The 15555-nt window shown below is 47.0% G+C and overlaps 1 protein-coding gene across 4 annotated transcripts in view; it reads left to right on the top strand.

Annotated features, from left to right (window-relative positions):
- Nucleotides 1-15555, top strand: part of ABCA1 (ATP binding cassette subfamily A member 1) — a 131751-nt gene that overhangs the window by 35327 nt on the left and 80869 nt on the right. For all 4 annotated transcript variants that reach the window (XM_014840064.3, XM_070519100.1, XM_070519098.1 and 1 more), the window contains exons 4-5: nucleotides 45-186; nucleotides 1513-1631. In XM_014840064.3, the coding sequence (XP_014695550.1) occupies nucleotides 45-186; nucleotides 1513-1631 (261 nt within the window). The remainder of the gene's footprint in view (nucleotides 1-44; nucleotides 187-1512; nucleotides 1632-15555) is intronic.

Genomic DNA, 15555 nt, shown 5'->3' on the forward strand with positions numbered 1-15555 from the left:
ATTAATGTTTCTCTTTGTGTTTTTCTTCTCCTCAATTTCAACAGGCCACTTTCCAAACAAAGCCATGCCCTCTGCAGGAACACTTCCTTGGGTTCAGGGGATTATCTGTAATGCCAATAACCCCTGTTTCCGTTATCCGACTCCTGGTGAGGCTCCTGGGGTTGTTGGAAACTTTAACAAATCCATGTAAGTACCAGATCAGGTTTTCCTTCCCAAACTTGTCAGTTAATACTTTGCCTTCCCTTTTCAACCTCCAGAGAAGTTTGAATGGTTGAGTTTGATTGGAGTTGCTTTTGTAAAGGTTTGTATGATAAAGTCCACAGAATAAGGGAAGGGAGAATTGCCACCAGGACTTCAGACTGGGAGCTTACGTGGGGGCATTTTAGGAGTAACGATTGTAGCTAAAAGTCGTGTGGTTGGGGGCCATTCCTTCAAAAACTATCCTTTAAGTCGAGAAGAGAGACACAGCATGTCAGCTCCATCCTTTAATGAGTCTAATCTTTTAGCAGACATCTACTGTGTGTCTGAAACTCTTAGTCTAGGAGCTATGGGAGGGGTGCAGAGATGTACACAGGAAGGGGCCTGCCCTTGGGCGCTCACAGCCGAGGCTGGGCGAGTTTGGTCCTCTCTGCTCTCGGCTCACCTCTCTTCCTTTCTCACAGCCTTCTCAGACCGCAGCGGCCCACAGTCCGCAGGTCTCTGTCTTCCCTGGGTGTGGGCTCTCTGAGGGCCTGGATGCTGCTTTCTTCATTTTTGTATTCCTGGCTCCAGGCTTCAACTCCAGACATAAGTATGACTTAATAAGTGTTTGCCAAATGAGTCATTGAAGATTCGTGGAATGCAGAGAACCCTGTCATGAGTTAGAATGGACTACGGACTGTAGGAGATGTATCAAGAGAGTTCTGAGGGAGCTGCAGCTGAGGCAGGCCAGGCTGCGTAATAATGTCCATGGACCTCTGGCTTTGTAACTTTCGTGGACCCCTTCTCCCACGCAAAAATATTAAAAATTTTATTTTATAACTGTGGTGGTCTAAAGATGAATATAATCCAAGATAGATTCATTATCTTATGTATTCACTCTGAATTTCATTTTTTATTCTGATTTTAGAAGAAATTAAAAATTTTTGTGGACCCTTAAGAGTATCCTGGGCCCTTGGCACTGTGCCTAACTGTGTCTCATGGATAAGTTGGCCCTGGGGGTGTGTGTGTGGTGGGGGGAGTGTGTGTGAGGGTGTGAGGGGGAGAGGGCTTCCTAGAGAGGAGGCACATGGGCTGGGCCTTGAAGGGTGGTAAGCTTTGTTTTGTGGACACATGGGAAAGGGCCTTTGGGGTTGGGCTGGTGGCTGGGTGGTTGGGAGCATAGAGTATCAGTGAAGCTGGGTGTGGGGAGCAGTAGTTCTGGGCAGGACCCGGCAGCCAGGCTGGGGCCTGTGTACCTGACAGGCACTTTCTTCAAGTGGGAGAGGCAGTGGGCCTAACCAGGGCTTTTCTGCTTTTCTCGCACCCCTGCAGTGTGTCTCGCCTGTTCGCAGATGCTCGGCGGCTTCTTTTATATAGCCAGAGAGACACCAGCATGAGGGACATGCACAAAGTCCTGAGAATGTTACGGAAGATCGAGAGGTCCAGGTCAAGTAAGCAGAAGCCTTCTGTGTCTTGGTTCCTAATTGGAAATTGACCTGCACCAGGGAGACAGCAGCCCAGTGGCCTGGTGCTTGTTCCTGTTAGCTCTTCCCTATGGGTTTCCTCCTCAGTGGCTGGGCTGTAAGGCTCTGCAGGAGGCGCTTGAGGAGACACTAGGAAGACAGTGAGTGCTCTGGCCTCCTCTGGGGAGACAGAAGACAGATCCCCAGAGTGGAATGGCACAGGCCTGGCGTTAGGGCAGTTAGGGGTGCAGGTTCCTGCCAACTTCACTTATGTGGAGTTGGCCATATGGTTGCAGTGAATGGGCACATTTATAGACAGGGAATACTTCTGTGCGTATAAAGGCAATTAAAGTTGCAACTTGATATGGATAAGTGAAAGTTAAGCATTTATTTCTGAAAGGAAAATGCAATTCATTTTCCCCCCAGTCATTTGATTTAGTCTGATGGGCATCTGAACTCTGATCTTTAAAAAGTGAAATCTTTCTCTCTGATCTGGTAAGTGCCCAGGCAGTTTATGGCATGCCATTGAAGAAGTGTTTGAGGAGCTGGCAATTTGCTGACAGAGGCATTGGCTGCAGAAGTCATGGTGCAGCCTCCCCGGCGCTGGCCTGCCAAGGGGGCCGGGGGCAGTGGGACGGTCAGCTGGGTGCAGGCAGTGACGGCGTGCGTGGTCTGTAGAGAATTTAAAAGCAGTAGCGAAGTCACCTAAAAGTTGGTCATCTTTTTATCATCACCACGCACCGGTGGTTCTAAACAATTTCGGTGACAAATGACCCCCTGTCCTGGGCCAACTGCTGCCACTGCTCCAGGAAAGTATCTTTTACTCAGTTTGGTATTCGGAAGAGCTGGGGAGGGCCAGCTTTTGCTGAGAGGCCTCCCAGTTTGTGATCCACTTGGTAAAAGAAGAAATGATATAAAGTGCTAGAGTTTAAACCAGACTTGGAGTGGAGCTTTTTCTTGGGCAGCCAGAACTGTGCTTTCCCTGGACAGGAAAAGAGGCAGTGGGAAGTGTGGGACCTGATGACAAAGGGAGGCAAAGCTGTGTGTGGGGTAGTGTGCAGTGGGTGTCGCTTCACATCAGAGAGAGATGTGACCATGCTTAGGCTCCTGAGTCAGCTTCAAGGAGCTCCCAGCTGGACCACTCCTGGCTGCCTGGCCAGGCCATCTGGATGCTCTTCCCTTGCCTGTAGGCCCCTGGTCCTGCACACATGTGTCTGTCCCAGTGCAGGACACAGACAGGTAGCAGCCCCCAGTCAGAGCATCAGTCCTTCCTGATCCACTGGAGGGCCCCTGCCTGGTGGGGCAGACGCAGAGCTACGGCTGTTTCTTCTTCTGCAGAGAGACGGTGTGGCCCAGAGGAAAGATGCTAGGATATCTACTTTGTAGCTTCATGGCTTTGTAAATAAGTCATTTAGGCCCTTTTGGACCACTCTTCTCATCTGTAAAACGGGGACAATAGGAGAACTTATCTCATAGGATTTTTGTCAGGAATAAATGAGATAAAACATTTAAATGCTTAAAAACAGCATCTGGCACATAGGAGGCACTTAGTGAATATGAGCTATGATTACTTCGGAGTGGCGATATCTTGGCCTAGCCGTTTACTATGAGCCTTAATTTCTTCAGCTATAAAATAATAGGTAACTTATAATATAAAGTATAAACCCTAACACAGTGTCTGGTATATAGCAGCTCTTGAATGAATGGGGGCCGGTATTATTCTGATGTGTGACTGGTGCATTTCTGAGCACCTGGCCTTGTTCTTCTGCTCTCAACTTCATGGCTGGAAAAATGGACCGGCTGATGAGGGTGAGTTGTTCAACACTCAGGTCTTAGCGGAGCCTTCCTTAAACGGAACTATTTGTCTTCTTTGAGCAACTGGAGACATGGTTAGGGTGGAGAAGAGAAGCCAAACCTGTGTTGAAAAAGCTTTCTCTGCACAGCTCTGCAGAGGGATCTCTGATTTGACTGCATCCTATCAATGCTTCTTACACATCAGTCCATTCACCCAGGACGTTCCCGTTTCTGCTCTGCAGCTGCTTTGTAAATCGCTTCCACCTTTCTTTGCCTGTCTTGCAGCACAGAGCCAGGCATCAGTCTAGAGGGAAATACCCAGAAATGTGGCTTCTTCCTAGGTGAAATCGGTAACTTTTTGCCAAATTTGAGTAGCACTCTAGATTTCAGAGAGAATCCGAAGCTGGGGTATGTCAGCGTGACTTAGGGACCTGTGTTTGTCTGCACTGACAGCCCTACTCACGACATGATGGGCTTAGCTCTCTTGCACTGTCACTCTCAGGATTGGAAAGCTCCTTGGTCCCCTGCCCTCTCAGCCTTCTTCCCATGATGGAGACCTACCTCTCACACAGCAGTTCATTTTGGGTATTGACAACTCTAATTCTCAGAAAAATCTTCACTACTCTGCTATACCTTCTAGAGAATGAGGCTAATCTATTTCCCTTGAAATATTTAAAGATGGCTCTTCTGTTTTTTTCCCCTCGCTTCCTAAAGCCTTTGATTTTTCTAGGCTAAATGTCCAACATCCATCTTCTGGAATGCTTTTATTCCCCCGACTTCTGCCTCTCCTCTGGTTGTGTTTCTGTGTCTCTTTGTCTTTCTTGAAGTTTATCGGAAATTACGACGGGGTTCCAGCACGGAGTAGAAAGGGACTTTTGCCTCCCTGGGTCTGAGCACTGTATTTCTGTTAATGCAATCTGAGATTGCATTAGGCTTTTTGGCATCCACGTCACACTGTTGACTCATGTTCCATGTGCAGTCAACCAAATCTCAGAGTCTGTTAAATATACAGTATTGCAAGTTACTTGTTCTCCATTTCTTAATTGTGCTGTTGGCTTTTTGAACCTAAAGGGAAAATATCTCTTTTCTGTTTTACAGTTTTAAATTCCCCATGTCATCTCCTCCTACCAAAACCATTTTAGATTCTGATTTTGCCTGTACTATATTTGCTGCTGCTTCTTGTTTCCTGTCATGTAGGAATTTGATAAATAACTCTCTTTGTTCTCATCCAAATCATTGATGACTGTGGGACCAAGGCTTGAGGTTTAGACCAGTCCACTGGAGACTAACAACCCCTTTGGGACATAACCACTCAGGCTCTTAAAAATCCACCAACCTATGTTGTCATGAGTGTTGGGCCACTGGGCTCCTGCTCCTGTGTTCTGGGTGGAGAACTCATCTTGTTCTTTCCTTCAACTTGCATCTGCTAAATCCATTGGGCTATCCACAGATAATTTGTGGATATGAGGGTCTCCACTCAGATAGTCTCTTCTAGTCCCATGGTTTCCTGGGCTAGAGCATCATTTTATTTCCACTTATTGGATGAGACCTTAGAGGCCATTTAGTTCGTTTATAGATAGTTTGATTAATTCAATCATCCTGCCAATATTTATTGAATACCTAATATGTGAAAACCACTGTTCTAGGTACTGGGACACAGAGATGTACAAAACAAATGCAGCCCCTGCCCATGTGAAATTTTGATCCTAGAAAAGAATCTGATCCAGAAGGGAGGAGCGACTTTCCCAAGTTTGCCCAGCCACCGGGGGGATATTCTGGGAATGGAACACAGCTAAACCTCTGCTGCTCCATGCAGTTCTTTCTATAGTGCTGTCTTGTGCTGTTCTATTAATCTTCCAACTGGGAAGACCTCCGGTTTTAAGAATTAAGTCATTGACAAGTCTAATTATCCTCGAAGCCCTCCTAATCAGAAACCCATGTAGGAAGCCTTACAGGGGGGCCTTGCCCAGTTTTCTCATCATGAACTTTTGGGATATTTTATTATTTTCTTCCTAAACCTACAACCAGCATTGAGTGGTGGTTAAATTTATGTTTTGGGAGCCAGTGTGAGGAGCATTCGTTCTTGAAAGTCCCTATCGTGATTGCAACCCAGTGGAAACATAAAAATTGCACAACTTCTCAGAAACTCTAGAAAAAGTCACAGGTCTCGATTTTGTCTCTGTGAGATGCAGACTGGCAAGGAGGAGTGTTTCTCTGAATGAGTTTTGTGTGGTATCTGAGATGATTTCAGGCAGTACACAGTTAACGTTTATTTTTAACCGATAACAAATTATAATTTCGTGGGTATTATTGCTTAGGAAGATGTTAAATAGGAAAAAATTAAAGTTAATTCAAAGAAGATACTGTTTTGTATGGATATGGTGAAACTTGTGAGAGGTTTGTAAATGGTTGAAGACTGGAAAATGCTGATAGAAGAGAAAGAGTTTTGGGCTTTGCATTGAGATTCATTTTGGGGGAGTGATGTCACCAAGATGGTGACATGGGTCGTTCCTGATTTCACTCCCACTCACAAGAAGATTCATTTTGGGAACAAATTCAGGCTCTATACCTCATTAAGTGTGAACCTTGGGCATGTTTTGATTCTTTCTGACCGTCAGTTTACCTGAAAAATAGAGATTATCTGTCCGAGGGTTGTTGAGCATTAAATCGGATGACATCTGTGGATGACTGGGCAGGGTCATAGCACACAGGTGACACACAAGAAATCTGAGCTGATTCACCTCCTCTTCTGTTCCTGGCTAACTGTTTGGCCTTTGTCCCATTTGTTCCATCTCTCTGGGCCTCAGCTCTCCTTGCCTCGAAGTTGGGACGTTGGCAAAACAACCTGAAAATGTTTCATCTTGGAAACTTGGTCAGTATCTGGATGGGGGATTTCCTGGGACTAACCAGTGCTGTGGGCTGGCCCCTAGACTGTAGCCCCTTGAGGGCAGGACTGGACCTTGTTCATGGCTCTCTCTCAAGCATCCACAGAGTAGCCGGCACGTGGGAGACAGTTAGTGATTCTTTCTGGAATGAAGGTGAGAGGAAATACCCGCCCTTTCTCCTTCACAGAGTATTTTAGTGATGAAGTGAACGTGATTTGGAAAGCGTAAGATTCTAGCACGTGTAATTGTAGAGTTGATTCCCCGATGTGAATCCAAGTCGACAGGGCTCTAAATTAGTCACAATGACAAAAGTTCTTATAACAGTCTTGGCTTTCTTTCTTCCACAAAGTTTACCTTCTAGAACTTTACTGGAAGAGCTGCCATGAACCCAGAAGTCTGAAGTGGATTTACTGAGAAGCTAAAAAGGTTTCACTTTCATAGCCCCCTTCCAAGGTTCTGGTGGGGATCTCAGCAATCAAAAATTGCTCAAATCAGATTTTTAAAAAATTTTCCTTCTCTTAAAGAGCCCCTCAAATTTTGTCAGCTTCAGGCCTCACAAATCTGCGTCTGCTGGTGCCAGAGGCACTGGGGAGCCAGGAAGAACTGCCTGCTTCCTCAGCCTCTTCCTTCGCTCCACCGGTCAGCCTCTCTCACCAATCCAGCCCAGCTGCCCCCTCTTTGGTGAGTCTGGCATTTTCACATGCGGTGACCAGCAGGCTGGCCAGAGCCAAGGCCCCCCCGATGGGGTTGGTGCTGCTTAGATCAGGACTGGCCTGGAGAAGGAGGTGTCCCTTTGCTTTCGTCTTTGCCTTACTGCCTTTTGCGCTTACAGCTACTTAAATGCATTGCTGAGTGATATTGAACAGGCTCATTAGCCTGCTTCCTGCAGAACATTTCTGCTCAGACATCTGCTTTGCCCCAGAGCCTTGTTCCTCTCCCAAATCTTGGAATCTCAACTACACACTCTCCTTCATCTCTAGGTAGCCATGGGCCCAGGTCCCTCTTGAGTTTATATGCATATAGTGGTCAGGGCTTCCTGTTTGGCTGGAGGTTGAGAAGTACATATCCTGGGGCTGAGGCTTCTTGCCTTTGGGGGTAGGCCATCGTCACAAGCCCTATAAGAAGTTCCCCAACTCCTCACTGACCCCGTTTCCACAGTTAGCTAGACTCTTGTCCACTGCTGCATCCCATGGCTGCTCCCTCAGCCTCGCTGTTGCTCATGCTGGTCCGGGGAAAATTCCTAGGCTTGTGGGGGTCCAGTGGAAATTCTCTTCTTTATCAGCTGTGGCCTGGCCCAGTGGACAGGCCTCTCGGTTCTGTGGTGGCTGGATGCCTTATTCTCAATCTCCCTTGTGCATAGGACTCAGCAACTTCCATCCTCAGCCAAGATCTTAGCTTCCAGGTGCCTGGCTCTGTCTCAAATTATAGGCACACCAATGCCTTTTAACAGAAGCCCAGTGGGTGCTCTGTGGAGCTTCAGAAGATCATTTTCTGGATCTGCTGAATTGGGCCAGGCCAGGTAGACAGATAGTTGAGGGATGGCTCGCAGGCTTTACTTTGGGCTGCCAATGCACACATTTCTGGGGATGCCATGTATACCGTGGTCCATGTGAATGGCACTCCCCATGAGAATTGTGCTCCCTTGAGTTGGGTAGTGAACAACCTACATAGCTGTTTGCCATGGCCTGAGTACTTTACCTCAGCTTCCTCAGTGAGAACTAGGGTTCCAACTGGCCTCCCACAACCCCTGATTCAGGGGCTTCTGAAGTGTCTTCTCTCCAGGATGTAGAGCCCTCTGAAGCTTATGAGAACTTTGCCAGGAAAGAACAAGGAAGAACTTTGGGCATTTTGTCAGTGGGCTGGAGATGTCCCTTTGGAAGAAGGGTTGGAAAAGGAAAGGACGGAGGAGAGATCCAGAGTAGGGCTGCATGCATCCTGACATCCTGACTTGGTCTTGAGCTTCTCTAGCCCTTCAGCTAGATTTTTGTCTGTCAATGGAATGGCTGTCATTTTATGTATATTTGTGGAACAAATCTGATTTGTTTGTCCCTTTTGTTGTGGTTCTGATCAAGACTTTTGTGAAACAAGTCCTGAGGGTTATGCTATGCTGGACTTGACTTAGGGAAAAGGATCCTAACTTTCTGGCTGTTAGATTTACTGGTACTACTGAGAACTCACTCTATGGACCTTGGATTCTGCTTTGATCTTTGTAAGTCAAAAAGACATGATCCCCAGAGGGTAGGGCAGGCTTTGGGGACAGGGCAAGGTAGTTGGCTGTGGCAGGGAGTTGAGGGAAGAGGATGTAAAATTATCATGTTGTAAACATCCACCGGGCAGTACAATTTAGTGTTGAGAGAACAGACTTGGCAGCCCGACTGCCTTGGTTTAAATCCTAGCTCTGCTGCTTACCAGCTGTGTGACCTTAGATAATTCCATAACATCTCTGTGTCTCAGTTTCCTCAAAATGAAGATGATAATCCTCTCTTAGGAATGTCTTTTTTTTTTTTTTTTTGAGGAGGATTAGCCCTGAGCTAACTGCTCCCAATCCTCCTCTTTTTTGCTGAGGAAGACTGTCCCTGAGCTAACATCCGTGCCCATCTTCCTCTACTTTGTGTGTGGGACGCCTACCACAGCATGGCTTGCCAAGCGGTGCCATGTCCGCACCCAGGATCTGAACCGGCGAACCCTGGGCTGACGAAGCGGAACGTGTGCACTTAACCACTGCACCACTGAACCAGCCCCGTCTTAGGGATGTCTTGTGGGGAATATACGGGCTAATAAGGGTAAAGCACTTAGTAGAGTATCTGACACTAAGTAAGTGCCAGGTTTGTATTGTAGTTCATTGCATAATCATCATGTAATGTAGAGAATTTTGTTCCTTTTATCCACATGAAGGAGCTGAAGTTCAGAGAGGCTAAGTAACTTGCCTGTAGAAGCACAGGCAAGGGGCAGGAATAGGACTAGAACTCCAGTGTTTCATACTCTGTTGTCATTACATCCTAAAGAGAGCAGCCCAGGGTAGCCAGAAACTTCCCCAAGGTGACAGGATACTGGGCATGGATGGGCTGGGATCAGAAAGGAGACAAGAGGGCTTCCGAGAGAAATGTTTGAAATGTTTCAGCGGAGACAACAGACTTCCTCCACTTCCTGGCTTCATGGGTAAAAGGCACGGGTGGAATGTTCCCCAAGGTCCATCTAGAAAGAACATCCTGTGACTCATAGCCACTTCTCCTTCTCCACCTGAACCCCTTCCTTCCACTTGGGCAGCTGTTGAAGTCAAGGTTGCAGCCCCAGACTTTGTTTTCTGTCCTTGTAGGCCCCCATGTGTCATCTTGTTCAGAGATCAGATGACATATGTGTCAACATTATGTCATCAAACTGGAAATTCCTTGAAATCTTTGGGTGATTGCAATTTGCCTTTTGTCTGCCTAACAAAAGTTCTGATTTGGGGCCTTAGAGTTTCATAATTTGATAGTTTTCCCAGACCTGTGAAAGCCAGGCTGCATCCCGGAGCCCAGGCCATTGGTCTCCATCCAGGGTGGGGACCTGGCCCCAGCAGGGCTATAATCAGGGGGATGCAATGCTGCACTGCTGTGTTGAAATATTGCTTGAACTAAATCAAATCAAAGGTCACTTTTGCCCAGACAAGAGTAGAAAACACAATTGTACTCAATTATAGGACAGCATGTACCCCACAGTATCAGACTGCCTTTAAAAAGTTTGGATTGTTAACATCAAGAACAGTGACTTAGGTCTCTCGCTTTTCCAGCAAAAGATTTTTTTACCTTGTGGGTGGTAAAGAGCAATTTAGGAATCCAGTTTGTTTCTTGTTGAAAGCACCCCATTTCTAGCCCTCTTATCACTGTGGTATTGAAGCACAAAAGGGCAAACTTAGAGTGACACTTTGTCTAACAGACTAAGTTGCACCAGTAATGATGCTATTTTACGTTTTGATATATTGTTACGTTCAAGGCTTAGAACAGCTCCAGCAGGTTAGTATTATCATCCCCATTTTATTGATGAGGAAACTGAGGCTCAAAAAGGTCCTTTCTGTTGCCCAAGGTCACAGAGTAAAGCTGTGAATTGACTCTGGGTCTGTCTGACCCAAGGCTCAGCATCTGTCCACCATACCGTGGTGCCATGTTGCCTTATTCCAATACTAGGACGCATGGGTGGCATCACCAGCTTTTGATGCCAAAACCATGATGAAGCATTTTAAAAGAGTAAAACCATTCATTTAATTCCAATACAGTGGAAGAACCAGGGCTTTGTAGCCAGAGTTGATTGGGTTCAAATTTACCACTTGCTCATTCTTTGACCTTGAGCAGGATATTAACCTTTCTGGGTCTGTTACCTCGTTTGAAAAATGAGAATAGTAATACCTTTCTTGTAAAGGTGTTTTAGGGATTCTAGGAAATAGTACATATAATGTGTCTGATGCTCGTAAATGTTAATCACCTTCCTCTGCCCACAAAGCACTATCATATCTCTTCATACATTTTATTAATTTTAAAAGGAAGAAAAAATTAAGGAATTTATACGTTATCTGTGTTAACAATTCTTCCTTAGCCCAGCCTTCTTTAGCCCAGCCCTGGAAGGGTTCTCTTCTTAGCCCCTCACTCATAAACTCATCTTCCTCTCCTTTCCCTTGTTCCTCCTGCTTCTCAGGCCCTGCAGGCTGGTTCTAACCCCACGTCGTGTGGTGTTAGGAGTGTCTGGTCTTATTTTCGGTCAGAGACCAGCTTCTCAGTGAGGACCGAATGCCTCAAACTCTTCTTTCTTCCGAGCTCTTCTTCTCTCTGCTCTTTCTGTTTGATTCATTCTTTCCTTTTTCTGGACTGTATGTTTCATCCTCTTGACTTCTTACCTTCTCTTCATTCCCTGCCTTTTCTGGGCCTCCTCTCCCACCTCTCTGGCCTTCATAAAGGGTTCTCCATGCAGAAATCTATCAGCTATTTTCTTGCTTTGTCTAATGGTGTTTCCTTGTCTCTTCTTCTCTTTCTCTTCAGGTCCAGAACTTATTGGGGCAAATGCTACCTCCAGGTATTACCTTTGCTTTCCTTCCAAAGCCAGCCCAACCGTGCCCGCCACCCCCATGGCATCAGGAGAGCTCCTGGCCAGTGTGAACAGGTCACTCTTTCCCTCTGGGGCTACAGTCTCCGCTGGCTCTTTGGGGACCTAGTTACCATTCAGCTTCTTATCAGTTGACATCAGTCCTCATTCCAGGGGCTACCAACAACCTCCCCAACTTGCCTACTTCTCAGTAAGACATAGGTATGTTACTACCTTAGTAGATATCTCTTTCCATGCCCCGATTCAATGCTGACTGATTCTGGACTGACACGGAGGGCTGGAGGCTCACAACTCTGCTCACCAGCTCCTCCTGGAAGGCGGGGGCAGGGATCACGTCTTTAGACAGAATCTCTTTGTTATAGGCTCCTGCTTTCAAGAAGCCCTGAGAAATACTGCTCCTTTGAACCATAGCACTAGTGTTTTGGGTTCAGTAGCCATTTGGAAGTTTGTTGAGCTAATGCAGGTTCACACTACACGTGGACTCCTTTAAGGAATATGTGGTTCCTGAAGTTATACTACTCCCATGGGTCTTAAGAGAAGACTGTGGCTTCCCTGGTACTGGACCCAAGGGTTCAGGGAGTGTAACCCTAAATATTCTGGTTTCTCTTGGGAACCCTTCACATAATTGTCATCCGTGACTTTATCAACATTTATTTTGAACTTGTTTAATTTTAAGTTTGTATTTTCTCTTACAGTGTGTGAGTCAGTATTCAGAGTCCTTTGCACACTTAGTGTTGATAGTGCTTACCTAACCTACGCCCCTAGCAAGGTAGAAAAATGCAGGCTCAGGGAGCCTAAGTGACCTCTCCAGGGCACATAGCTGGAAAATTCTGGAACTGAGCTTTGAACCAGGTTAGCTAGACTCCAGAACCTGAGCTCTTTTGAGTATGTCTTGGTAACTCTCAGCAAGCTCTCACTTGTAGAGAAGGAAACTTCTGAGTTGGGAGCCCCAGGCCCAGATGCACATCAGGTAGGTCCCGAGGCTGTGTGCCCTCCAGGCTCCGGGCCTCCTCTCACCTGCCCTAAGGAGTCACCCCAGGGAGCAGCCAGGTCAGCCTGCCTTACCCCCTTCTCCAGAGCCCTGACCATCCCAGAGAAGCCGTGGTCTTCCCAGACACGGCCCAGCCATCTCAGTGAAGCAGGCAGTAGCTATCCTTGAATAAGAAAGCAGAGCCCAGAAAAACAGACCAAAACAACAAAAAAACATCTAGGAGACACCAGAGTGTGTTTGTTACCGGCCCTTTTATACTAGAGAAATGTTTCAAGGTCATGTTTCTATGGCTGGACAAGCTTAGGCTGAGTAAAGCCATGAGTTAGAATTTCGCCCGCCCTGCCAGGCCTTTGCCTGTTTGACTGGGCGAGAGCTAGCGGTCCCTCCTGGGGCCCTTTGGAGAAGAGTCTGGGCCTTGGAAGCTAGCGTGATCTCTTTCTCTACTTCTCCTTTTTCTCATTTGCCTCCTCCACCCTCTTCTCAAGCAGCTGATTGCTGTGGTTCCTTTTCATGTTGAACAAAAGAGACTGCAGCGATCTTGAAACTCGAGCTGGGGACTGGAGGGCAATGACCGCGAGTAACCCCAGCCGGCTCGGCTGCTGAGGGCTTCCCTCCTCCGCCTTCCTGCCTCTGCAGCCTTCTCTCCTCCCTTCTCCCCCTTCCCTCCTTGCTGCTCCTTGCCCCTCCTCCTCCGCTGAGCTCCGGCAGGCTGGAGAGAAGCAGAAGGAACAGTAAGTGGTCCTGAAAGCATCCTGGGTGCAGGGCCTCTCCCTGCCACACCCCTCCCCCTGCTGTGGAGGTGTTCCCTTAGCTTGTCTGGAGAGCCTAGCCCAGAGGACTGGCAAGAAACTGAGGATTCTGCCCAGTTCTTCCCCAGCCCACAAACACGCATTTCACTGGTTTTGGTCTTTAGACTCCAAGCTCCTGAATTGTTTTTTCTCTCTCCTTTCCCCCACACCTCACTGCACCCAAAGCAGAGCTCTCCAGGAAATGGATGGGCCACCGTCTGCTCCTCCAGGGGAAACCAAGGAGGCTGAGCTCAGTGGATCAAGTATTTTGGTCCAAATTGGAGAGCTGGCGGCGGGAAAGCTCTCCTGGTCCTTTGCTGGATAGTGGCTTTCAGTCTTCTCTGCGGGCAGGCGGGACTCACATTTAATTTAGCAGCCTGTCCAGCTCCCTGATCGCGGTGTTCTGTGACAGCAGTTACACCCCCTCAGTTACCCATGTAAACTGCTGAGGCTCCTCAGCTCATTCCCTCCGAAAGAGTACCTTCACATTCTTGATCTTGGTTTTCACAGCAACCTGTGAATGTTATCAGTCCCATTTTACACCTAAGGACACCGAGGCCCAGAAAGATTAGGGGGAAAGTGAGGCTCATGGTTGCACAGTTAGGAAACAGCTGAGCTGCGACTTGAATTCAGCTCTTCTGACGTTATATCCAGTGCTGATTTCAGGGTTTTACCCCAAGTTTGCTTGTTAATGCCATGGATGAGAAGACCTCGGAGATCATCTTCCACAACCCACACATTTTACAGTTAAGAAAATCAAGGTCATATCAACTTACTTGGGCAGAGTTAAATGGCCAAGTGTTCCCTATCTTGCCTCTAATGACTGGTCTTTCTTTCAGGTCATCGTACACCTATGCTTATCTTTGCAGTGGCCCCATAGATGTGGTCATTCCTGTTGATTCTTTGTAAAATGCAAGATTGATTTATTCTTCTATAAAGTTCTGAATAGACAATCAGCCAGCTTCAACCTTTTCTTCACCTTATAGACGGTCTCAGCAGAAAGAATTCAATAATTCTGTCTGACTCAGGAACTCAGCCAGGCAAATACATAACACGCACACACACCTGCACGCACGCACACAACCCTTAGGTCATAAATTCAATTTCTTCTCTTAGTTGGCAAAGTCACTTCTGTGTTTTTATCTCTTCTAAAAGCATATGCTTTAGGGTCAATTTAGCAAGGAAGCTAATGAGATCAGTCTTTTCTGAAAGTGATGATGATAGTAGCCATCCATTATTGAGCATGTTTCTTGGTGCCTGGCATTACACTGGGACTTGAGGCACATTTTCTCATTTAACCCCCAGCCCTGCCCAGTGGGGTAGATGCCATTGTCATCCCCATTTGTTCTGTTGACACTTGCTCACTCCCTGCTTCCATCTTCCACTCACCAGACGGTCTTCTGGACCTGGGCTGATGCTCCTGAGAGGGCTTAGAGAAACTCTAGCACTATCTTGACCTGGTTTATTTCACATTCATGTCCTGTTCTCCTCTTCCCTAACCATTGCAAGGTGAATGACTTCTCTATAATTGGCCGTTTGCCAGATCATCTCAGTTCATTAATTTATTCATTCATTTGTGCTCGCTCATTCCTTCATTCATCCACCACATCCTGAGTGCTGCCTCTGTGCCAGGCACTTCTGCACTTCAGAGTTACAAAGTCTTGGCCCTCAAGGCACTTCTGTTCTTCTGGGGAGATAGGTGTGTCCTCAGACCACTGAAGCTCCATCTATGCAGTGCTTGAGGGAAACATGGGATGTTGTCAGGGCTCAGAGGAGGGCCATGTCACCCAGCTTGAGGGTGCGAAAGCCAGGGCAGGCTTCCTGGAGGAGATGACTCATGGCCAAGTAATAAAGAAGGGGTAGGAGTTAGCAAGGCTACAAGGAGAAGGGCTCTCTCAGACATCTGGCTTTCTCAATATTCTTGGCTTCTCCACTCATTTTCCTGTCATCAATGTAATGGAAAAAACTGAGACTAGAGGTACAAAGCCACCGTACTCTGGCCTCACACCATACTTCTTCCTCTTCCTTCTCTCATCCTACTGCCCAAATCTTGCATTTTCAGGGATCTTCTCTCTCTGTGGTTATCTGCTTGTTCATTTATTTATTCATTCAGAAATATTTACGGGGAACCCACTATGTGCACAGCACTGTGACTGCAGGGTGTCCTGGTCCTTGCCGTCAGGCGAGCCTTACCCTTTCCTCACCAGCCACGGCCTGCAGAGATTTTTGGCTCTCTGTCCTTTGCCAGAATGGCTTCAGCCTGACTCCCTGCTGGGAAGCACCTGCAGATAAGCCTCATCTTGGTCAAACGCTTCCATGAACTATCTTTCTCCGGTTCCTCAGCCCTTCTTCTGCTTTCTCTATAGATTTCTCTCTTCATC

The sequence above is a fragment of the Equus asinus genome, chromosome 10 (genome assembly GCF_041296235.1).
Source record: "Equus asinus isolate D_3611 breed Donkey chromosome 10, EquAss-T2T_v2, whole genome shotgun sequence".
NCBI classification, from domain to species: domain Eukaryota; kingdom Metazoa; phylum Chordata; class Mammalia; order Perissodactyla; family Equidae; genus Equus; species Equus asinus.